At 56.5% G+C, this 13,005-nt stretch overlaps 1 protein-coding gene across 1 annotated transcript in view; it reads right to left on the bottom strand.

Moving 5' to 3' along the window:
* Nucleotides 1–882: 882 nt before the first annotated feature.
* Nucleotides 883–13,005, bottom strand: part of TTYH2 (tweety family member 2) — a 36,376-nt gene continuing 24,253 nt past the window's right edge. The window contains exons 7-14 of the mRNA XM_032429608.1: nt 11,051–11,120; nt 10,734–10,789; nt 10,364–10,456; nt 10,042–10,134; nt 8,298–8,440; nt 7,481–7,666; nt 6,959–7,037; nt 883–2,526 (exon numbers count right to left, since the gene is read on the bottom strand). Coding sequence (XP_032285499.1) covers nt 2,446–2,526; nt 6,959–7,037; nt 7,481–7,666; nt 8,298–8,440; nt 10,042–10,134; nt 10,364–10,456; nt 10,734–10,789; nt 11,051–11,120 — 801 coding nt within the window. The 3' untranslated portion in view covers nt 883–2,445. The remainder of the gene's footprint in view (nt 2,527–6,958; nt 7,038–7,480; nt 7,667–8,297; nt 8,441–10,041; nt 10,135–10,363; nt 10,457–10,733; nt 10,790–11,050; nt 11,121–13,005) is intronic.

Below are 13,005 nucleotides of genomic sequence, written 5' to 3'. Positions count from 1 at the left end.
TGCAGCTCAGGTCTTCTCTGCAGATCCCAGAGATGATGAATGCCCTCAAAGTGAATCTCATTTGAGTACGGAACTACAGTTACCTTTAAAAAACATCAGATTTGGCAGGGGTCGGGGGGGTGGGGGGGAGGCGCCTGGGTGGCTCAGTCGGTTGAGTATCTGGCTATTGATTTTGGATCCGAGTCGTGAGATCGAGCCCCACGTCAAGCTCTGTGCTCAGCGGGAGTCTGCCTGAGATTCTCTCTCTCCTTCTCCCTCTGCCCCTTCTCCCCTCTAAAATAAATAGATAAATCTTAAAGAAAAATCAGATTGGTTTCTTCATTGCTCCAAGCCTTTTTCCCACTGCTCTCGGTCTCCTAAGACGAGGGAGAAAGGCACCTGTGCTGCTAGATGTGTGTGTGGGGGGCACTCCTATTTCAGAAACGCCCTAGTTCTGATGCTCAGCTTTGAGGGATGAGCAGTTCCGAGTCTGGCATTTTCTACCATACAGAGCCCTCTGTATCACGCCTCAAGTACTCCCAAAGGATGCACAAGCTGCCCCCTTCAGGAAGTTCCTTGAAACGCAGTCACTTCTGGGAGCCTAGGCTGCGCACAGAGGAATTAACAGGGCACAAAGCCACAGGCACCAAGTTGGAGTCTGCCCTGCAGGGTGCAGAGCATCTCGGGTGCCCCTGCCCAGAGAGGCACCCCATGGAGACAGAGTTTAGGTACAGAGTGCAAAGCTGGGGGAAGCCATCAGCTGGGGGAGGTCGTCCGTCTTTTAGTCCTTGCCCTGAAATCCCTGAGATTTGTGGGGACGCCCTCCGGCCCATGGCCCAGCCGGCAGGGAGCGTGCGGGACCCTCGTTATGGCCGCCGCGGAGGAAGTTAGACAGACCGCACGTTTTAGTACAAGTGGTTTATTTCTTCCCAGGCGAGGATGCACATGCAGCAAGCAGAGCCCACCTGGCTCCTTCAGGGACCACCCAAAGGATTCTAGTTTAGTTTACATGCATTAAAAACAACGCTACGGTTGCCAACAATGAAATGTTAAGAAGCAACATCTTGACATCGCGGGGTTCCTATCTGCACGCGACGTGGCCATACACAGACATGTTTATGGTACATGGTACTTCTAGGTTAACACAGGTGAGGCAAGAGTCCGGGCTGCCGTGGGGCCCTGTTCTGTCCTAGAGGCTTGGCTGGGCGCCGAGAGTCGCTCTGCTGTCAGCGTTCTGATGGGAAAGGAGCTCTTCGAAAACGGAAACGGAGCCCTTGTTCCCAGCCAGGTCACCCCGTGTCCCTGGCTTTGGGTGTGCAAGGCTGCGGGGGGCATCAGTGTTGTGCATTCTGAGTTGACAGGAGATAAGAAGCACCAGAGACCCTAACCCTGGATCCTCAGCAGGGAGGATGGTGGGTCACTATTTCCTCCTGGCCAACAAGCTCCTTCTCACCAAGCACGTGCAGCTCAGGGGCCCAGGACAAGGGGATGGGTACAGGGTTGGGGGGATGAGGGAAGAGGCCTGTCTCAGGTCAAGACATGCCCCCTTCCTTTGCCAAAACCTTTAAGACAAACTTGCTTGCAGACAAAAGGGAGAGGCAGTTCACCTGGGCAGTCCCCAGAACAGGGGAGTGTGTTCAGTTGTCCCTCTTAGCTTCTTTTCTGTCTTAAAGGGCCTCCCTCCTTGAATGGGATGAACCCACATCCCCATCAAGCAGCAGCTTGGGACCGCAGGTCTCAGTGACCTGTTGTTTAAAAATCCTCTTCCTCCAGATCCTGAAAGAACTGGCTGATGCCAGCAAAATCTGCAGAAGAATGGGATACAACCCAGGGGGAAGGCATGAGCCCCAAATCTCTTGTAAAAACTGGATGTGCTCTGAGTTTCAATTCTTTGGATAATCAAAACATTTAAAACACTTGGGGGGGGGAGAGTTAGTGTTGCTTTCAAAGTGTCTATTAATACCTGAGACTGTCCCTATCTGTAGTGAACCAACTCACAGCATCGATTCTGGGATGGAGGAGAGGCAGTGGAGAGTGGCAGAAGGCGGGTGGACCGTGGTAGCTGTCACTCACATTCCCACTGGGTCTCCCTGCGGAAAGCCTGCCGGGGATGCAGCTGGGGCCCCCCCAGCCCTGGGGCCACCCCCTGCACAGCTCTCCAACACCTTCAACATGGCTGAGCACCCAGGGGCACTGCCGGTGTGGACAGGAGGGCAGAAGAGGGAGAGGCTGTTCCGAGTCATGGGTCTTGTCTGCCTGGGCCTTGGGTCAGGAATCTCAGCCGAGCTCAGGCGGATTCTCCCTGAATCGCGGATGCCCCGCTGCAAGCACAGCGGCCTGCCAATCCCGTGGCCCTGCACCCAGCCTCCAGGCACCTTTGGTTTCTATTAAAGAAATGCAGCTTGTGCTGGAGTTCGTTAAAAACCAAAACGGATCAAGGAGGCAGGAACCTCTGCAGAAAGTGTGTTAGGCTGGAAACTCATTCCCGTAGTGTCTCAGGTGCTCATCCGCCACGGACAGGTAGGTGGCCCTCATGCTGGGAGAATACTGTGGGAGAGAGGAGGAGGGGTACGGTCAGAACAGGGTCACACGGTACAGTTAAACCAGACGCTGTGCTCGCAAAGGTGCGGGAGCTTCTCGGGGAGTGTGAGCGGGGCCAGTCTTTGTCACAGGCATTGTGGGGACACTAGAGTGCTTGGGCAGGCTTCGTTGTTGGCAATGCCCCCAGTCCTGGGGCCATCAGGACGCCTGGCCCCCAGCCTCAAATGCAAGACGCACACACAGACCAGTCACCCTCCCCCTACCATGGCTGCTATGTCCAGCCCAGGGCACACCAGCGACACCAGGGACAGCATCAGGGCGCACCAAGGCACTGGGGAGCCCGCCTTGTGGGTAGGTTGACGGCACAGGCCCCTAGATTCAGAGATCCACGTTCAAATCCCAGTTATGCGTCTTACTCATCCCATGACCTTGACTAAGGCTTTCCAACCTCTGCGAGCCTCAGTTCCCCCATCCGCAAAAGGGACCCAAGAGCCGTCGGCAGTTACAGTGAGAGGATGGGTTGAATACTACCAGACAGGCGAGACCCCTCACACGGCGGTTCTCAAACTTGGCTGTGCATTACAAACACCTGGGGGTCTGAAAAAAAAAAAAAATCCTGATGCCCAGGCCATACCCACCAGTATTTTTTTTATTGAGGTAAAACCCACATCACATAAAATTCAGCATCTTAAAGGGCCACCAGCATTTTTTTTTTAAAGCTCTTCCAAATGCAGCCAAGTCGGAGAAGCAGTGACCTGACGCAAAGTAAGTTCTCAACAGATGTTAACTAGCTGCCACCTGAAGCAGGAAGACAGGACGCCCCACGTTACCGCTCTCATATCCCAGGACCTGCTTCTGCGTTTCTTTTTCTTTTCTTTTTTTTTTTTTTTTAAAGATTTTAATTTATTTGACAGAGAGAAAGAGAGCACAAGCAGTAGAGGGAGGGAGAAGCAGGCTCCTCGCCGAGCAGGGAGCCCGATTTGGGGCTCGATCCCAGGACCCTGGGATCATGACCTGAGCCGAAGGCAGATGCGTAACCGTCTGAGCCACCCAGGAGCCCCTGCTTCTGCATTTCAAACGGGCTCCAGATGCTGCCGGCCTGCTGACTTGGAATAGCAGGGTTCAGCAGGACCCTGAGTATCTCCTGGCTCCAGGGAAGGTTTGGGGGTTCAGGTCCAGGCCGTTCACACCAGAGGGGAAACATGTGCTCCCAGCTGGCGGGAGCTCAGGGGTGGTGGTGGGTGCTAAACTCTTTAACCCAGCAGTTCTTAACCAGGGGTGATTTTGTTCTCCAGGGACATTTGGTGATGTCCGAAGGCATTTTTGGTTATCACAACTGGGGGGTAGGAAGGGGGGAGTTACCAGTATTAAGGGGGTAGAGGCCAGGGATACAGCTAAACATCCCACGGTGCCCAGGACAGCCCCCTCTTCCAGAATGACCCGGCCCAAGAATAGTGTGGAGGGTGAGGAAGCCTGCGTCAGACCCGAGGTTCTCCATGGGGCTTCCCGGACCTGCAGCCTCAGCTTTACTGTGAACACGTTAGAAAGGCAAATCCCCCACCCAGTCAGAAAGGTGGGGGGGGGGGGTGAAGCAGGCGCCTGTGTTCCAGCAAGTCCTCCAGGCGATTCTGATGCACACCCGCATGTGAGCATCTCCTTGAAGCACTATTTCCCCAACTTCCTTGATGAAGGAGGATCCCCTGGCTGCTCGATATGCTGAGAACTTCCCAGGCGCCTTCCCGGGATCGTCCACTTCAGGGAGTCTGGAGTGAAGTCCTGGTATTGGTATTTTTAACAATTGTCTGGGTCATTTTTGTCTGTCAAGTCTAGGACATGGTGCCTGAGAGGACACAAGGGGTTCCTCGAAGGTAGAGCTGGGCGAAGGCACGTTTCCAGCCAATGGGACAGGCCATCCATTCCGACTGCCTGCATGCTATCACCCCCCATGGTGAAATCCCAGTCTGTTCCAGAGATGGGGCTGGCAGAGGGAGCGATCCATCCAAATGTCACACTTGCCACTCACCCAGTACAGAGCAGGTGCAGGGGGAGGGTGGGGAGCGGCCAGCCGTGCTGTCTATTGGGGTGGATGTCCACAGCCTCATGCTGGGGGTTCCTCGGAAAGCAGCCACCCGCCAATGCCTCTTCCCGCCCCTTGCACGGCAGGAGGTTGGGGGGGGCCCGCCCTGGGGCAGGTAGAGCTGGGTGGGGCAGGGCAGCCAACTCAGCCAAAGCAGTGAGAGTCCCTGGGCAGGTCTTAACTCCGGGGAGGAAAGTGACCTCTGTCCTTGAGCCTCTCAAATAAAGTCAGCTCTTGATGATCTCTGCTAATGGCAAGGAGAGTGGCCTGGGTCTTTCAAAACGGAAGGTAATCCCAAAACCATTTTTATTTGGCATCACAGTGCACAGAGTAATTCTTCATTCACAGCAGCAGATTTCCCCCTCATTATGCTTTGCTCAGATTATTATTAAAATCAATCTGCATTCCTGGGTCTATAGCAGCTAGGGGGAGGAAAAGGGGCCCAGGAGGCTTCTGGGTAGAGAAAGCTGGGTTGGGATTTAAGAGGTGCCTACTCGGAACGTTGGCTCCGACCAGCCCCCTGTCCCTTCCTGAGGACCCCAGGAAGCGAGGGCTAGGCCTGGGTCTAGGGCTGTGCATAAAAGGATAGCAGGTGAGGCGCTCTGGGCGAAAAGAGCAAGGTGGGGTCATGGCGGGAAAGATGGGGGACTTGTCAACCACGGCGCTGTGGACATTTGGGGCTGGATCATTCTTTGTGGTCGGGCTGTCCTGTGTGCGTTAAGATGCTGAGCAGCATTCCTGGCCCCCGCCCACTAGATGCCCGTAGCACCTGCCCCCCAGTTGTGACAACCAAAAATGCCTACAGACAGGCTAAGTGTCATCTGGGGGCAAAAGCGCCCTTGAGTGAGAACCCCACTCAAAGGTGTGGCTCAAGTACCACCTGCTGCACACGACCTCCTCAGACCCCACAGCGCAGCAGGGACAGCTCCCCCCTCCAGGTCCCAAAGCACTTATTACAGGAGCCGCTTTCTTGAGCTCCCCCCCCGCCCCCGCCCCGGCAGGTTGCGCCCTTGCTGAAGACGGGGGCTAGGTCTCCGCCTCTTTCCCCAGAAGCACCATCTGTGTTTGGGGCTGACTCACTGGATGTGCCTGCCTGGTTCTCAGGGCCCAGGCATGTGTCACTGACCCCATGTCCTGAAGTCCCCAGTGCTTCTAGTTCAGCAGCAGGACGGCCCCTTCCAAACCCCCTGAATTCAAACGCCTTGTCCAGCCAGGGGGAAGCAGGGGCGCCCTCCCCGACAGACAATTGGCTCCAGAACTCTGCTGCGTACCCATCCCCATCGCAGACTTCCGACCTTGTTTTCCACCCCCCCCATGTCCATTTCATATAAATACGGTAACTTGTGGAGAAGGTGGGTGGAAGAAGGGGGTAAAATAAGCAGCTCCCTCTTAGAGCACCTGCGCCCACCCCCCCCACATTTACAGTGACTGAGATTCCAACGCTCGCCACCATCGTGAGGTGTGTGCTGTCACCATCCCCATTCCACAGGTGGGAAAACTAAGGCACACAGAGGTGAAGTGCTTGTCCAAGGTCACAGAGGTCATAAGCCATGAGCTGGGTGTGAACCCAGTCATTTGGCATGGGAGCCTGTGTCCTTGAACTCCACAGTTTACTGTCTCTACTTGCAGCAATGTCCTCTGGGAGAGGACAGAGCCTTTTCTCTCCAACACGACCCCCTCACGCCACCGGCTCCTGCCCTGACACAGCGTCTCGGTTCCCTGGCTGGAGGCGGGCGTGGGCACCTTCCTAGCGATGGCAAGAGCTGAGCGGGTTTGAGGAAGGCTGGTGTCCCAGCCACCACTGGGGCTCCAGCCCGAAGCCCAGGGTGAAGGGGTTAACACCGTCGAAAACCCAACAACTTCCTTGGAGCAAAAAGGGATGCTCTCTCTTCTTAGATTATTTACTTTAGCAAACTTATCACTATAAACCATTTCTCAGTCCCTTTGAGATGTATATAAACGTTTTTAAGTCTCAGTCGGGCTCTGCCAGCTTTACAATCCAGGAATGTTCTCGTAAGGGTCTGGGAGGCATCTCACTGGAAGGGAGGCATCAAGGAGGACTGCCCCCATCGCTGTGGCAACTGGGGACACCTTAATTAGCATGGACTTAGGATGGCCTGGTGTGACAAAGGTGCTGGGTCTTGCTTGGGGACAAGTGTGCCCTGGGGTGAGCTTTCTGTCTCTGCAATGCCTTTAGTGGACTGCCCGTGACGTGTGTGGCAATCTGGTCCAGTAATAGGACCGTATCATTTTTTTCTACCTTTGTGGAGGGGATTCACTGGATTGGCAGGAGGTCTTATCTTTTTAATCATTCCTCTACAAGGGCCACAGCTGTGATTTTGCCGGGACAGCGCAAGTTACCGTGGGAGGAGGGGAGCCTCTTCCGATGAGGGGCACGTTCTCGTAGCGTGGGTTCCCGCCGAAGAGCATGGCCTGGTTCCTGCAGGGGTGGAGGGGAGAGCTCAGGAGGGGGAGGCGTGGGGGTGGGGGTGGGGGTGCTCGGGTTTCTACAGGAGGGGCCCGTGGGTGTGCATGTGCGAGCTGGGGGATGCAAACGGACCACGGGAGGGAGCGTGAGCAGGAATATCAGGGAAAGAGCGCTTGGGGAGGCCCAGGGGAGAAGCAGCGGATGGGGTGCCAGGTGCCAGGAGCAGCGTGGCCTGGAGAAATGCAGCTCCTGGGCCCTGCGATCTGCTCTGAGGGTCTGTGGCTGTGATGGGGGGACCGCTGCTGGCCTTTGATGTCTTCTTCCCAACCGGGCTCCCTGGACCCAAAAGTGCTCTCCTCGAATCTAGCTCCCCGAGGGCTAGGCGGGGCGGCGCTGCCCCAGCTGCGATGTGTGGGGGCAGGTGGGGGGGGAGGCCCGGGGAGCCCCCGCCGTACATGTACTCCGAGACCGGGGCGTTGGAGATGGTCTGAGCCGGGGGCTGCAGGCTGGTTTGGCTGCCCAGGCCGCTGCTGTAGCTGCAGAAGCTGCGGAGCTGCCCCCGGGGCGGGTTGTGGGCGGCCATGCGTCGGGCCTGGGGGTTGAAAGGGTCATCACTGTCGATGTCATCATAGTCTCTGTCCCTAGAACAACACACAGGACACAGCTGGCTGTGAGGGCTGAGGCTCGGAGGCCGCGCGATCCTGGCCTGCTTCCCAGTCTTTGCTCCCAGGACTCTTCTCTGGCCACGTGTCCCCTTCAGGTTCCTGTAAAACACGGTCCTCTGCCCTGCCTCACACAGATCACTCCACCAGTTCCCAACTCATGCCCACCCTCTGCTTCCTTTTGTCGGATCTATCCATAGGCACTGAAATACCATCTCATTTCTACCTCCTCAGTGAGAGCGTAGGTGTCCTGCTAACAGTGTTACAGTCTATCCTTCTTGGTATTCTGGGGGTGCCCCTCCAGCACCCAGAGCCCTCATTATCTTACACCTCAAAGTCCTACAGAGGAAGAGAGGACAAGCAAGGGATGCCAGGTTGCGGTATGACAATGTTACCATCCTCAGCAATGCTCCTGCCCCGGCCCCTTGGAACCTCCTTTTGGGAGTCTGTCTGGACTCTCAGGGATGCTTCTGCAGCAATCCAGCCAGCCTGTTGGGGCTGAATGCCCGGGCCCCCTGCAGCCATCGTTCACCCCAGATCATCAGCTCCAGGCTCAATCTCAGAGCAGAGGTTCCTGCATGCTCCCCCAGGAAGCCCCCGGGCAGCCCACCTGGTAGTAAAGTGCTTCCAGGCCCTCGGCCCAGCGCAGATCATGGTGGAGAAGGCCAGGGCGGCCAGGAGGGAGAAGAGGCCGAGGTATAGCAAGCCCTCGATGCCATCATAGCAGATGCCAGCAAGGGCGTCCAGGTAGTCCTGCAGGAGGAGGAGGGACACGTAGCTGGAAGGCAGGTCGGGGCACAGCCTGGGGTCTGAGCGCATCTCGGGTAGCCCGTCTCCTTGAGCCTGGGCCTGGGATCACCCACTTTTCCCCATCCCTGGCACTTTGTACAGCCTGTTAAGGGTCCACACTCTGGGGCCCAACAGAAGGGGCTTCTTGGGTTCACTCCATAAGCAGGTGCTGACCACCTACTGTGTGCTAGGCATGCGACGGTTGCTCTGAGCAAGACAGACACAGCTGCAGGGTTGGGGGGCCACAAGACAGGGGACATTTAATCTAAGACCAGCATGGCAAGAAGGAGTGGATTGTGCCTTGAGCAGATGAAGGAAGGGGACAAGCGGGGCATGTTCAGGAGAGAAAAAAGGCGAGCAGGAGACAGGATGGAGTGGTGTCAGGTCACGCTAGGCCTTGCAGGCACGTGAGGAGTTTGCATTTGATCAGAAGGTGGTGGGATGTGATGGAAGGGATGTGTACCAACTCACTTCTACAAAGATCACTGTGGTCGCTGTGAATGAAAGGTCATGGGAGGTTAAGGGGGCGAGAGAGAAGGAGGGGGCAGTCAGGAGGCCACGGCTGTCACCCAAGGGAGCAGGGTTGTGCTTGGATCATGGCAAAAGTGGGGAAGGAGAGAGAAGTGGATGGATTCAGGATACATTTGAGAGTCCAGATGCTAGGATTTGCTGAGGGATTGGATGTGGGTGGTGCGGGAGGGAGAGAGGGGTACATGTTCTTGGCTCTGAAGTCAGAGTGCCAGGGTCCAAAGCCAAGCCCTTGACTTGAGGGCTCTGGAAACTTCAGTGAGCTACTTTATAGATCTATAGATCTATACATATATAAATATCTATCTATCTATCTATCTATCTATCTATCTATCTATATCTATCCATCCATACATGCACAGTTTCCTTACCTATAAAATTGCCCATGAAATAACATGTATTTCACGATAATAACTGTGACAACTAATGATATGATGGATACAAACTGCACAGAACAAGGGTGAGCACTTGTTCTCAACAAATGGCAGCCGGGATCATCATATGACCCTTCATGCTAGATCCATATGGGACATGAGAAGTGTCCACACGCACTGGCTTACTGCTTGCCGGGGGTGGTGCACATACTCCCAGAATGTTCCCTGCATTTGAGGCTGTCTGGTATTCCAAGTACTTGGAGAGGTGACCCTGGCAATGAGCGGGGGATGTCCACTTGCAGCCAGGGAGATGGATGGGTTGATCAGATGGCCAGGAGTCTGGACACTGGAGAATAGCCTTTCTCATTTAGGTCAGGATCCCCCAACGTTCTAGAGCTAACCTGATCCAATCCTCCTACCCCCATCCCCTGGAACCTTTCACTGACTCTCACTGTCTTAACTACTTGGGAGAATCAAGAAGCCAGACACCCTTCTGCCTTCCTGTTGTTCGGCTTCTATGTCATTCTGGGGCCCGTAGGGAGCCCCGATAATCACTCTTCTTGACCCTACTGGCTGCTCTCTGGGAAAATGTGGCCTGCGGGGGTACCCAACCCCCCCCCCCCCCCGCCCCATCCTGCTTGCCAGCCAGGCCCACCCCGGCACCTTATGCAGCCCTCGGCAATCCAGCATGGCCGTCAGCTGGTGGAGGCTGGACTCTGATGAGTTCAGCAGGAGCTGGATTCCAAGCAGGTCCTTCTGAAGCAGGAAGAGGCAAACACGCAGAGAGGCAGACAGTGAGCGGCAGGCTTGTAGCTAAAACCACAAACCACAGGCAGCAGCGTGTGCAGAGGCCAGGGAGCGCGCTCCACAGCCTGGCTCTGCGAAGCCTCGGGGGCTCAGGAGGGGTGAGGGGTGCAGGCAGGGGGAGGGTTGTCCGGGTCCAGCCCCTCTTCCTGCACAGATGCTGTGGGAGGCAGCGCCTTACCTCGGCCGTGGGGAAGAGGGGCACGGCGAACTGCAGCAGGCCGGCCACCTGGATCTGCATGGTGGTGAGCGAGCGCTGGAAGATGGTCAGTGCCTGGCCAGGAGAGACCACAGCCCCACCCTGAGGCTCCGCTTCCCAGGAGCCGCTCCCCCTGCAGCCCCGCCCGATTCCCACCCTGCCCAGCATCCCTCAGGCTTTCTGAGAGCCGCACAGTCCTCTTGCTTCCTGCTACTCCAAGCGGGGTCCCCGGACTAGCAGCGTGGGCTTCGCAATGAAGGGAAAAGCACCCAGCCAGCCACCCACAGGTGCAGGGGCTTCGGGTCCAGAGGGGGCGAGCTGACAGAGGGGGCTGTGGGCAGGGTGGGCGTACCTGCTGGAAGGGGCTGCTTCCGCTCTGAGTGCAGTACAGGTAGTAACGGGTCACCTCTGTGAGGCAAAGGAATCGGCATCAGGCAAGAGCTGACCAGTGACCAGGCCCTCACCGTCCTCGGCGGCCTAGCCAGTCCCCAAACTCCCCAAGGAGGGCACTTCTAACAAATGGCCCAGAGGTCCAGCTGGACCGAAAGTGTGGGGGGCTGGGGGTGAGGAGGGGTTAGGTGACGACAGGGCTGAAAGGTCCGGCCGGCCACGGGCCTGGTCTGAGTATCCAGAGCGGCTCCAACAGCAGAGGCCCCGAGGGTTCGTTACCTGTGCGGATCTGGCCCTCTGTGATGTTCAGGATGAAGGTGTCGGGAGCTGAGCAGAAGTCACTGGTGCCCTGAGCCAGGGAGAGATGGGGAGGGGTGGAAGAAAGTTCTAACACCAGGGCCCTGGGTGGAGCCGGTCCCCTCAGGCCCAGCTGCTTGGAGCTCTCCGCTCAGTCCTCCCTGGGCTCGAATCCTGGCCCTGCCCCTTCCTAGCTCTCCTAGCTCTGTCACTTTGGACAAGTGACTTACTCTTTCTGTGTCTCAGCTGCCTCATTTATAGCATGGAGAGAAAAACGCTACCTACCTTGTGAATTAACCTACGTAAAACACCCAGAAGGGTGACTGGCGGAGGGCAGGCTCTCTGCGGCGTTGGCTCTTACTCTATTTCTGAATGCTGCCTCCGGGACGGACCTCAGGGGCCCGAGCACCCACACCGTGCGTGTCGGGGAGTTATTGCACCACGGCCTTCGTTCATCTCGGTTGTATTTTTGGCCGTCCTGTTATCAAGCCCCACATGCTTTTGAGGTGCTGATCTATGAAGCATCCCCCAGACTCTATTCCTAAAGAATTATGTTAGGGGCGCTGGGTGGCTCAGTCATTAAGCGTCTGCCTTTGGCTCAGGTCATGATCCCGGGGTCCTGGGATTGAGCCCCGCATCGGGCTCCCTGCTCTGTGGGGAGCCTGCTTCTTCCTCTGCCTCTGTGCTCCTCCTGCTTGTGCTCTCTCTCTGACAAATGAATAAATAAAATATTTTAAAAAACCACCACCAACAACAAAAGAATTATGTTGGCATTGAATCCATCTCTGAGCCTGCGGGTACGGGTCCTGCTCAGGATGAGATGGGGGGCTGGCAGTTAGGGGACACAGGCTCCAGGCTCTGCCACTGAGGAGCGGGGGGGCCTGGACCCCACAGCATGGCCTGGAGAGGTGACAACTAAGGGCCTATGGGCCGTGTGGGAGCAGAAGCCAGCCCTGGGATTGGTGGCAGCAAGGACCCATCCTCTGAGCCAGGCCCTTCTCAGGTTCAGCCTGGGGGTACAGTGGGGCCACCGGGTAAAGGAGGCCTCCCATCTTTCAGAACAGTCAGGGGAAGCTCTGGTGCTCCAACCCATTCCTAGGGGTCCCCTCCCCAGGGCTCTGCGCTGCTGGTGCCCTGTCCTCTTTCAGGAGTGGTGGCCTCAGGCTCCACGCTGGAGCTTCACGCATTCATTCCGAGTTGATCAATATTTATTTAGCACCTACTGGATGCCATGTGCCATTCTAGGTATGAGATACAGGCGTGAGCTGTATCATGGTATTTATGGGCTAGAACATGTGTGCATGGGGGGGTTGGGGAATAAGATGCCCCCCTAGGCCCAGAGCTCCCACAGAGCCACATTTGTATATGCACGCATGCACATACACACTCACACACACAACCACAAGCTCAGGACCCTGGGAGAATTGCTCTATATGCAAATCACTAACATACATCACTCAGACTGATTCATTACCATAAATCAGAGCCACAGGACCAGCAGGCCTACCCCTGTCGCTGGAGTGGTGAAAAGGGAGGAGCCAGATCTGAGTGGGGGGATGGGAGGCCTTGGGAAAAATAAAGAGGGAGGCCGCCATCTTGGCCTGGGTCCCAAAAAGTTTGGAATCCAAAGAGGGACAGGAGGCCCCTGTCAGAGAGGCTCCCCCAGGGATGCGGCCTCCCACCCCACTCAGGCCAGGTCTGCCCTTCAGCCCCTTCAGTGAGGATCCAGCTTTCTCTCCCTGTCTGTGTAGACAAGGGCCCCGGTGTGCATTACTCACATAGTGGGGATGGGCATGGGGGAAGAGGCGGGGGGCAGTGAGCGCAGGCAGAGAAGCCCAGTGTCCAGCCCAGCTGAGGCAGCTCTGGAGAGCAGGTGACCGTCTGAAGGCGTACCCCTGTGGCCCTCACATAACGACATAAACACGTGGCAAACCAAT

The sequence above is a fragment of the Phoca vitulina genome, unplaced genomic scaffold, assembly GCF_004348235.1.
Source record: "Phoca vitulina isolate PV1807 unplaced genomic scaffold, GSC_HSeal_1.0 scaffold41, whole genome shotgun sequence".
In the NCBI taxonomy this organism is placed as follows: Eukaryota; Metazoa; Chordata; class Mammalia; order Carnivora; family Phocidae; genus Phoca; species Phoca vitulina.
Note: the sequence above shows the minus strand (reverse complement) of the source record. Positions and strands in the feature narration are given on the sequence as shown.